The sequence below is a fragment of the Amblyomma mixtum genome, chromosome 4, assembly GCF_055824585.1.
Source record: "Amblyomma mixtum isolate Tamu chromosome 4, ASM5582458v1, whole genome shotgun sequence".
Lineage (NCBI taxonomy): Eukaryota > Metazoa > Arthropoda > Arachnida > Ixodida > Ixodidae > Amblyomma > Amblyomma mixtum.
The window spans coordinates 38800995-38812348 of NC_143015.1; the positions used below are offsets into that span (position 1 = coordinate 38800995).

The window sequence follows — 11354 nt, forward strand, 5'->3', positions numbered from 1 at the left end:
GACGTGCGTACTGAAGTTGAGAACAGGTAACCATGCGCGGTTTGCCGAGACTGCGACAACCGTATGGGCAAGGGCAACATTCTTTGTGACGGGCAAGTCAAGGACAGGGGTGATGATATACTGGCCGTTAGGAAGAGGTGGAACAGATTTAAACAATACGTAAGTAGCGGCTTCAGGTGGTAAGCGGGTGAACTCGGCAGTACAGAGACGGTGCACAACTGGGGCAGGTGGTTCTGAGAGGTACGGTAGGTCCAACTCAACAACACTTGTAGCACAGTCAATAAGGACTGCGTGCTCACTAAGGAAATCAAGGCCGAGTATGATGTCATATAAGTCCAACTCTCTTACACTTAAGATACTGCACATCTATTCAATTACAATATTGCTGCTCTAGCACTAACAGCCTATGAGATTGTCAAATCAGCTTTCAAGCATATATGTAGTCTGCGTCGTCCTTGTGTAGAGTGCTTGAGCAATGTTCACCACCTGATAAAAACAAACTAGAATGCAGATAAGTTTCCGGACAACGTGCTCGTGGTAATTTTGCTTGCAGGTCTGTGTGGCTCAACGTCCTCGCAAGTGTTGCCTTTGAAAGCTACAGGCTGTGACAAGGTGTCAGTTTAGTGTAGGAAAGTGTGCTGCTGAAGTGCTCTACACAAGGGTGACACGGACTCTATGCATCAGATAACAAAAAATGTCTGATGGGAGATTGCGAGCCAAGGGTCTTCACAATGGGAGCAAAGGGAAAATAACATCTGTGTTCTTGCTCCATGGTAGACACACACATTTTTCAGAGAACTCTCTTACATCCCACATACTGAGACTCTGAGAAAGCTCCTTGGCTTTGTAAACACCGATATCAGTGAGGTGCAGCACTGCATTGTGAAAGCCACTAATATTGGTGTAATACTGTCCACAGATGGAGACCTCTCTATTAGCTACTAACACATTCCTTATTCGGACAATATTTCCATCTTTCATCTTCACGCAGTTATCTCCAGCCTTTGTAGAAAGCATTTTGTTTTGAACTGTCACCTTACTGAATTGCTGCCCTTGGAAATTTGGTGGGACAGGTCCACTATCGTGCATTTTAGCAAGCTTAATGTCATTGCTGCCAGGATGACATGACTGCTTGTTCAGCAGCTTCAGTTCAGTTGCCCTCATGAAAATTTGCTGGGTTGGAAGGGCACGGCCTCTCACTAGTTTCTTCAGCTTCCCAAGAAAACTTTCATATGGGAAGGCGGAAAACGATGCCAGACAGCCAAATCGTCGCACATCCTCTGCCAAATGCATGAGGCTGTGTGTGCTGAGAGTATATATGCCATTACCATACAGGCTGCCCGCTTCTGTAACAAAGTTAAGAAGCAACTCCTCAGCTTTGTTACAGTAAGCCATGCAGAGCTTGGGTGATGCCAGTATGGTAATGGCACAACTCAGTTTCAAAAAGTGAACATAGAACTGGTGAGCCAGATGGTGTTTGAGCACTACAGGGCCGAAGTACACGAGGAAGTTCCTGAACTCCGATGCTTTCCAAAACTCTAGGGCTCGTAGTGACCTCGGGTGGCGTTGAATCTCGTATGGAGTGTTAACTGCCAGCTGCACCAGCTTTTCTGAAATTTTCTGACGTGTACCCACAGGCAGCTTTGATGCTGATGGGACTGTGGATGTCCAGTAGTGAACCAGAAGTCTTTTCATGGCACCAAGGCATACAAGGTGCATGTAGTCTAGCGGGAATTTGCTGACCAGTCCAATACCCAGCTCAAGTAATGGTGAAGCAGAATTATGGTGGTTGGGTTGTACCATATTTCTGAAATCTTCATCTGTACGCAAAGGGGCAAATGCATCAGGAAATATCACTTTCCTGTGCTCTTCAGAGTACACGCCCTTTTGCGTGCATTTTTCGCAAGCAAAGTATGCTGCATGTCCTTTAGTGCACTTAAGAAAAGCCCGCGCAGGCATGTCGCAAACAAATGCACGCACAACCACTGCATAGATAGCCTCACCATGCTGCAATCCAACTTCAAGAAGTGAAGCAAGCTCCTTCAGCACGTCTCGCATGTACATTTCAACATTCTCGGGCTTAGAGTCGCCCATGTATAGAGCTGCAAGGAAAGGCTCATGCCTTCAGCTCTCCTCAACTCGCACAAGAACGGGCCAAAACTGCTTCGACGAGCTCCGAAATATGGGAACACCATCGACGTTTATCGACAGTGAGATCACTGAAGTGTTCAAGGGTATGGAGCCACTTTCCAATTGTTCAAGGATGTTATCAGTCACCCCGAAAAAGCAGTAACTACCGTTGCCCATGATGGTTACTGTGCTGGAACGAGGAGTACGCAACAGTGCTCTGGCGTCAGAAGGCAGGTCTTGGTGGTATGGTTGTAAGATCTTTAGAAGCTTAGTAACTTGTACAGCACAAATGTTACCACTCACAGCCCACGTACGAAGCTGGTCGCGTACTGTCGGCGTTAAATCCGCTTCACTCTCGCTGCTCTCGTTTGCCGAAAATTCTGGAGGTTCAGAAACTTCGCCACTTGCTCGTGGATCAATTAAGGGCAGTGCAGACACAAATTCCCCATCGTTGATAGTGTTGTCGTCGGACCCATATTCGTGAGACACACACTCAGTCTCACGAGGTTCTTCGTCTGCCTCCGGTGCATTACGGCTTGTGGACGGTTCTGGCTGCATCGCAGCTTCATCAGATTGACAGAGTGCTGCTACTTGGCTTGCTCTGCGCCTGAATTTTTGTCTAGTTCCAACGTCAACGAGGCGTCGCTTAATCCTCTCCATATTCCGGGAACAGTCGGTGTAAATTCACATCCACATCCACACAATGCTAGTTATGATGCACTGAAGTTGGCTCGCGTACAAGCAACGCGAGCATTTGCTCAAGGTAGGCTTGTGCATGAGGAGTACCAGAAAAGAAACGATGGGAAGATACAAATGCACTTTCAAAACACCTATATCACACACCGACTTTAGATATGCACTCGTCAGCACAAAATTGCAGCGCAGCTGATAGTCGCCGCCATAACTACATGCCCGTGTGGCTTGGCTTGGCTGCGTTTTACCTAAGCTAGAAACCACCTAAGCCAAAAAATGACAAAATAGTTTTGTCAGTAAACTCAACAAACATATTTACATGACAGAAATATCTCTAAAAATAAAAGTACTGAATACTAAACACAAAAAAACATTTTTTTTACAATTGAAATGCTTTTACACGTACAGGACAAACAAAAAAATGCTGTCATGAGCACAGAGGACAACAAGAGACAATCCAATCCAATCCAAAGTGACCATGTGCGCGCGCTCATTCGCAGTTGCATCGATTGCATTGCAGCTTGAGGGTCTGAACGTCGTCTTTGACTTTTCGGGGCTGTGCAGTAGTTTACAGGTGAGTGCATATTATACTTGTGCTACTGATTTGAAGGCACTGTTTTTAGTTCGTAAGCATAGTTAAGTCAGCATGCTGTCGTTCACGGGTGGCCATACATTTAAGCACTTCTTTTCTTTCCCGCTGCGGTTGAATGGCATCCGCGTTTCTGCGTGTTTTTTCCGACAAAAATTCTTATTGCAGTGTGAGCATAACGTTGCTGCACTGCCCACGCATAACACATGGTGGAGATGGATTGTTACGATGTTCAACATTCTTCTCACCCATTATTTGAGAATCGCGACATGATGCTAAAACCTTAAATCGGCATGCACTTAGCTTATGTTGCTTCATTAGTCTGCGCGGCCGTTTAATGCAATTTAGCGCCCGCAAAAATTCTTACCAGTTAGCCCCCAGCAAGTTGTAACAGCTATGAAGCGTTGCTCAATTTTATTTTTCTATCCTTGTCAGTTTGAAATGTCTTTATTTTGGCAGTTAGGCCTGTGGGCATGCTGGCATACTAGCTAATCACGTTTTGTTCTCGCAGGATGTTTTTCATTGTGGAGTTTTCGAGCGGTGACGGAGTGGCTGCAGTGCCCAAAGCTTGGGTGAAAAATGGTGAAGCACTTTGGCCGCCCTACAGGAATCCGTCCCGATGCCGAAGTGCAATAAAAAGTTGCGAGAAGCCAGGAGAGGCATGGACAGCCCATAAATGCCGCGTTTTGGGCGAAGCTGGTATGTCTTCTTTCGTTAGTGTATTATTCTATTTATTTATTTATTGTGCACCTCAAATGCCTCAGATTGGGGTATGCATGCTGAGCTGCAGAGCACTGCTTGGGTTTGTAATTTCAGTGTTATAAACTTTTCAGATGAAATGGCAAAACATTCCGAAATCTTGATTCAGTGATTAGCATTACATTTGTATTGTAATCGCATTATTGTTATTAATCTCATGTCAGAGCTGCTTTTACGAACCTCTGTGTTGTTTACTGAATTGCTTTTTAGCTACCCCATTCAATGTGGTTGGTTTTTAAATACTGAAATCCTTGCATGTAGCGACCTACTGGGAGGCCAAAAAAAGAGAAAAGAAAGCTGAAGAAGTCTCTGATCTCACAACGGATGATGAGCATGCGAAAAAGAGGGTTAGGAGGCCCACTGAGAAGCTCCTCTACGCAGGTGAGCGTCCACCACTGCTGAAGTGTGTTTGCCCAGCATGCTTCATTGAGTCCTACATTTGTTATATGCTTCGCTACTGTTCATGAACATTACTTTACCAGTTCACTTATTTATTGAAATGACTAATGACTTTAGCCATTTTTAACCTTGTAGAGTCTGAGGATGACAGTGGCAGTGAAGTGCCAAAGAACAAGAGGCAGAGGAAAGTGACATCTTTCATCTCTAGCGATGACAGCATTGACAGCAGTGGTCATGCTCCTGCAGCTGGTCAGAAACCTGTGCAGCAGATGCCTTTTGCTGCCTGCCCTGCTCCTAGAAATATAGCAGTGTCGGCAGCGCCTGGTCAAGAGGAAAGTGCGATACAAGGTGAACACTTGTGCCTCTACTTAGTTGCAATCAGCATCTAATACGCAACGTATTTTGAAAGAGTAACTAAAATTGCTAGTGGACATGGTCACTTCTGTGTTGCGGTGCTTTCCTAGGTTAGTACAACTAAAATTTGGTCAATTAGGGAATTCTAGGCAGCAGTTCATTTTTGCTGTGTCGTTATTTCAGTGCATTTTTTTTATTTTTTTGCATTTCTGTCTCAGGGCTTCTGAAAAATGCCTTAAAAATGCTGGCAAAGGTGGAAGAAAAAATTGATAATCTGACAGAAAGTGTGAAACGTCTTGAAAACGCCCAAGGAAATGCACGACCAGTGCCCTCAGCAAGCTTGGAAGTCCTCCAGCTCTTGCCTCTTTCAACTTTTGAAGAAGTTGAGAGTCTGGAGTGCCTCCTGGATGATACAGAAAATAGAAAGACCTTGGCAAGTGCTTCTTTACTTTGTATGAACTTAAAAACCTAAAGTGCTATTTGTTTTTTTTCTTCATTTCAAATACAGGTGATTATTTCATTTGGTGTCGTTTGTGAAAATGATGCCTTATGCGGAACACTTGAAGTTGGTCTTCTGGACATGAAGGCTTAATATATGATATATGAGGCAGGGTGGCTTAACTGCTGTGGCATTTGGAAGCTGAGACCTAATCCCAGCTGCAATGGCCCCATTTTGAAGGGAGGAAGGGGGAGGTGCAGAAGATGCTATGGGCTATTTGATTAAACTGCCTGTGACAAAATATGTACAATACAAAACAAACGAGGGTTGAGGGGGAGCCTTAGTTCGTTAGCCAACATTTCAACAAGAGAACTTCTCCATCTGGGCAAGTGTGGTCATCATTGGTGGGGAGCCTCGTTATGTTACTTTTGTTCAGGTCAAGCTGACCTTTTTTTCCAATGTCTGTGCAATACCTTTTTCTAATTTACATTAATCACCTAGCCGTTCCCTGAACTCCATTCCCTCGCCTGTAATTCCTCCTGAAGGAAGTGAAGGCTCTATTTAACCGCTCCAAGTGATGATCGCACTCGCCCAGATGAATATGAGCATTTGTTAAAATGTTGACTAGTGGACTAAGGCTCCTTCTCAACCCTTGTTTGTTCTTATGTGTTGTCATGAATCCCATCTTCCTGCCTTCTTTCTACTGTGAAAAATATGCTCAAGGCAGTTACATACTTGCGGGTCAAGTAACTAATGAGGATTCATGTTTTCATTCATTAACTAACCAATTGTTCTGAGTGTACAGAGTCATTTATAGTTACTATAGTCGGACACAACTCAAGAAAAAAGCGGCATTCCCCCTCAAAGGATCCCCCTCCAGCCATTGGCGTTGACTGATTTTCAGGACGTCGTGGTTAACCTCAGTGAATGACATTACAGGGAGTGGCACTTGAAAGGCGGCTAACAGCGACTTAAATGGACTAACCCCGGAGTCATGACAATCAGTTGACTCCATTGACTGGTGGGGGACCTTTTAGGGGAAATGCTGCTTTATTTGAGTTGTATCTGACTAGATCAAAATAGAAATATTTATTACATATTCTGATGTTCTCAGATCTCCCATCTGGCTTTGATTGGAGGCTCTTGCCAGAAGGACGTAGTGCGGCAGCTGATGAAAAGAGTCATTACCGATGAGCTAGCCAAAGGCTATTGCCTGACTGGCAGGAAGGGCAAGAGGCCATTCATGGAGTTGAAACTCGTGAATATTATCATTGGTTTGTACAAATTTTGTGTTTTATTGTGGAAAGCCCTTATCATATCACAATAATTCTAACACTTTATAGTTTGTCATGAAGGAGTCATGAAGAAAAGCATGCTTCATGAATTTATAACTTTCTGGAAGGCAAATCCACAGAACAGTTTCTTTTAGGACATAATTCAAAAGTAAATGTGCTGAGGCATATAACAGACCAAAAGGTACGCATCTCAGTGTGTACATGTTTGAAATTTGTAACAGAAGTTGTAGAAGTGCAGTTCTGAACTGTAGCAGGTATCGATTTCTAGTGTTACTTGTGTAATGCTGTGATACTGTGTCTTTGCAGCATCACTTCGGCTCTCTTGCCCATCTGGGAAAGAAGTGGATTTTAGGCATGACATTGCCGATCACTTTCGCCACGCACCGGCACGCTGCAAGAAACGGCAAGTCAGAGCCAATGTTCCCGATTTGCGTGTGGAAGCTGGGTTAATTGAATAGGCTTATGTGCAACTCTTTAGAACTTCTGCATTGTACTAGAAACGGCACATTCTTTATTGATTTCAGCCAATTGACATCTAAGTGTTGAGCCTAGTGCCGAACATGAGGCATATTGTGTGGGGCAGTAGAGGTAGTTAAAATGCATGGGACATAGAGGCAACCAAGAATGTTTGTTTTGTTATTTGTACTTCTCTGTAAGAAGTGTGAAATGCTACTATACTGCGATCTATGGTGTAGCACATTTTAGGGGCAAAAAATTTGTGGGTGTCTGCTTCAAGCTTTATCCTTCGTATTTGTAATCCAAAAAATATTGGCACACTTCATACATAGTACAATTCTATCTTGCAAACTAAGTTTTTGTTTCTTCATTACTTTTTCAGTGCACAAACCTGAATATTAGTAATTTGTATGTTTTTATTTCAGTGACCTCATTCGCGTGCTGGATGACGAAGATGCATAATTGTGTCAAATAAATGTTTCAGTGGATTTAACATGTGTATCATTTGTAACTCTTGCACTATTGTGCCTGCATCTTTCAAGTAACAAGTCAGTAGTGCAAGTCCGCCTTAAAAGTGCACGATCACTACTTACCATCTTTTGGCAGGTGATTTGCATTCATATATAGATGTGTGTAGCAGTTGACAAAAGGCAGCAGACACGCTTTTTGCATGATTCCTCTATCAGCTCTGACCACACCGCACATACTGCACGCAGGTAGTACTGCTCATTTAGCTTTTTATCCAGCTGCTCCCCGAGGAATGTGCATGCAATGTAACAGAATACAATAAGGCAACGTAGAAGCAACGTTTTTCTGGGCGTTTCTTGTTGATCCAACGTCAACATAACATCACATCAACGTTCTCTAAACGTTGCAAAAACGTTGAAGTGTAACGTTATCTGGTGATCAAAAATAGTGACATTAGCAACATGAAGGCAACGTTTTGCACCGACATTCTTGAACATTCAGATAACGTTTAAGCAACATTTTGCGTTGCTTGGTGCTTAGGACGGGTTGGAGTAAGCCAGGTGCCTTTCCAACTCTAGGCTCTCGCAGACGTGGCATGTTCGTACATATCTACATACGTCAGCCTTCATTCCCGGCCAGGTAGCGAACCGACAAAGCTTCTGCCATGTCTTTGGAGTGCTCCCATGACCGCCTGCGTCGTGATAGTGCCGCATAACGGCGCGCCAGTTTGCGCGGAATAACGGCTCTGAAACACTCATCTGAGGCCTCTGCCTGGCACGTATTTTAACAAAGCTCCATCATGGTCCAGCAGGAAGTTCTCCAACTCGCAGCAATACCAGTGACACTAGAGTTAGCGCCAACCACACTACCAGTGGCTTCACAGCGCAATTTGGCCTGACTCTTCGGAGTGTCTGTGACTATTGATCAACTGCTGACAGAATGAGTCTTCCTGCTGAGCCTTGACAAGCATCCTTGAGGCCGACCACAAACCTATCGCAAATCATGCATTCTTTTTCCTTGTAGTCGCACCGCCCAGTAAAAAAAAACCACTGGGTCCAATTGGACCCAATTGGACTTGGGAAACCAGTTGCGATGTCCAATTGGTTTTTCCGATACCAATTGGACAGTCCAATTTGTTTTTCAACTTCCAATTGGACAGTCCAATTGGTTTTTCAGCTTCCAATTGGATTTTCAAGTCCAATTGGTTTGTCAACTTCCAATTGGATTCACAAATCCAATTGTGGAGGCCAATTGGTTTTCTGCATTCCAATTGGACAGTACAATTGGTTTCTCAACTTCCAATTGGGCTCACAAATCCAATGGGGGAGTATACATTGGTTTCCTGCATTCCAATTGGGCTCTCAGCTTCCCCTTGAGTCCAATTCGTCCTGCCATTCCAACTATTGCCCCATTGGTTTGAAGATTTTAACTGAAGTCAAATTGTATAAAGGTTGAGTTTATTCCTCTTTATTACCAACTGGCAATTAGGGCCAGTTGGCTTCTTAAGATTTTTTTGAGGATATATGTCCATTCACTCTTTCAAGGTTGCACTGTGCTATGGGCATATCCTTCAGGAACAAATATACCACAGCACACTAGACATGAGGCCTGCATGAGCTTGATTCTTATCTGCTTCAGGTTCAATTAAAACATCATATGCTTGACTCTTGGCAGTCAAACACTAGTTTTTTAATAACTGAAGATATCGAAGTTCGTTGCATACTGTGCCATTTCCTATATCCATTCGTCATACTGCGTTTGCTGTGCACAATATCTGCAAAGTTTAGTGCCAAACAGAATCTAAGTGGCTATTTAACAACTGGGCAATTTAGGTTGGTTTATGGGGTTTAACGTCCCAAAGCGACTAAAGCTATGAGAGACGCCGTAGTGGAGGGCTCCGGAAATTTCGACCACCTGGGGTTCTTCAACGTGCACTGACATCGCACAGTACACGGGCCTCGAATTTCTCCTCCAAAGAAATTCAGCCGCCGCGGCCGGGATCGAAACCGCGTCTTTCGGGACAGCAGCCGAGTACCATAGCCACTGAGCCACCGCGGCGGCGCTAACTGGGCAATTTAAGCCACACTGTTGATGTAACTCTACATTCTACCTAAAATGCTTTGTAACTGCAGTTTTACCTGAACTCTACCATACATTATAAAACTGAGGCCATCCTCACTATAAACACACGCTCAAGACTGTATAACATAATCTTTATTAGACAGCACACAACAAAAAAGACAATGAGATAACACTTCCGTGGAAATAACACGAGAATATGTTTTGCGAACTGTACATACACTTGAAACTAAGGACGCTACCCTAATTTCACAGAAATAACTTAGCAGATAAACTACACATAATTGTCAGTCGACATAGTATTAAAACTGGCAAATGGATACTTTGGTACAGATCACAGCATCAAGGTAAACACTTTTTCAGCAGACTGCATTTAACAAAAAAAAAAGCAGACTCATTTTTTTGGATTTGCAAGAATGCAGAATACATAAATACAGTGCCCGGTGCAACTTGAGTAAAAGCATTTCTATACAAGCAGCAATGAGGTGACAAAATACGAATTGTATAAGATTGGAAACTCACACAAGAGGCATATGAGAACAGAATTACAAATAACTAAAGAACAAAAGTGCACAAGAATACGATACACAACTACCAGTTGTCTACATAAATGAATGCACTCTCTTATAACCTCCAAGTCTCATCTGCCACACTGGCTCAGTGTTTAAAAGTGCTCAGCTATTGAGTTGGAGGATCCAGGTTGATTCCTGGCCATAGTGGTGTGGTTTTGATGGAGGTGAAAGCAATATGTGCCATTGTGCTGTGTGATCCCAGCATGTGTTCAAGTTTTCGTTTTTTCCAAGAACAATTCAACTTTGGAATTCCATACCATACGACATAATAGAAATCAATTCCCTTGAGCAATTTGAACACTCTATCCTCGACCACTTCGCTGCTGATACATTAACAGTATAGCCGTCAGACAGATACCCCTTCCTCCCCTTTATTGTTATTTTTTTTTACGAATTGCGCTCTAACCTGAAATGTAGCACCTTTGATAACCCTGTAACCCCAATTTTTGATGTTACCTTTCTACCATTGTGTTCTTGTACGGCGAGCTGACTGGAAGTGTATCCATGAAGAAAATTGTGTATATAGAAAACTGGCGCTGGCTTGAATTGTGCACTTATGTCGTATTTACTGCACTGTGTTTGTGTTGTATATATATAAAAAAAAAGTCATTGAATTCCCACCCTGTATCGGCCCAAAAAGGGCTAACAGTATCAATAAATAATAAATAAATAAAACCAGGTAGTGTAAAGTAATCCAGAGCCCTCCACTATGGCACTGCTCATAGCCTATGTGTTACTTCAGCACATTAACCACATTACGAATTTTTTTTTACAAAAGCCGTGTGTACAAGCCCAATGCGGTGGCTCAGTGGTTAAGGCCAGTGGATAGTCTACCGAACCGGAGTACCCAGTTTCGAACCCGATTGCGGTGGATGCGTTTCAATGGAGGCGAAACGCAAGAGGCGCCCGTTTGCTATGCGATGTCAGTGCATGTTAAAGATACCCAGGTGGTCGAAATTATTCTGGAGCCCTCCACTACAGCACCTCTTCTTTCACTCCCACCTTCCTCCCTTCCCTTGCAGTGCAGTTCAGGTGTCCACCGCGATATGTGAGGCAGATACTGCGATTTCCTTTCCTCAAAAACCAATTTATTTGTGTACAAAGGCAAGTGCAATTATTTA

General features: G+C 43.5%; 1 protein-coding gene across 1 annotated transcript; it reads left to right on the forward strand.

Annotated features, from left to right (window-relative positions):
- The first annotated feature begins 2308 nt into the window (after positions 1-2308).
- On the forward strand, positions 2309-5396 carry LOC149346275 (uncharacterized). Its single transcript, XM_089541276.1, has 4 exons — positions 2309-2360; positions 4433-4552; positions 4706-4918; positions 5143-5396. Exons 1-4 carry the CDS (start codon positions 2309-2311, stop codon positions 5394-5396), a joined length of 639 nt encoding a protein of 212 aa, XP_089397402.1.
- The last annotated feature ends 5958 nt before the right edge of the window (positions 5397-11354 follow it).

Coding starts and splice junctions, on each gene's coding strand:
- LOC149346275 (XM_089541276.1), top strand. CDS start 2,309: ATGGTTACTGTGCTGGAACGAGGAGTACGCAACAGTGCTCTGGCGTCA. Junction 2,361..4,432: donor CAGTGCTCTGGCGTCAGAAG/GCAGGTCTTGGT, acceptor CCTTGCATGTAG/CGACCTACTGGGAGGCCAAA. Junction 4,553..4,705: donor TGAGAAGCTCCTCTACGCAG/GTGAGCGTCCAC, acceptor TTAACCTTGTAG/AGTCTGAGGATGACAGTGGC.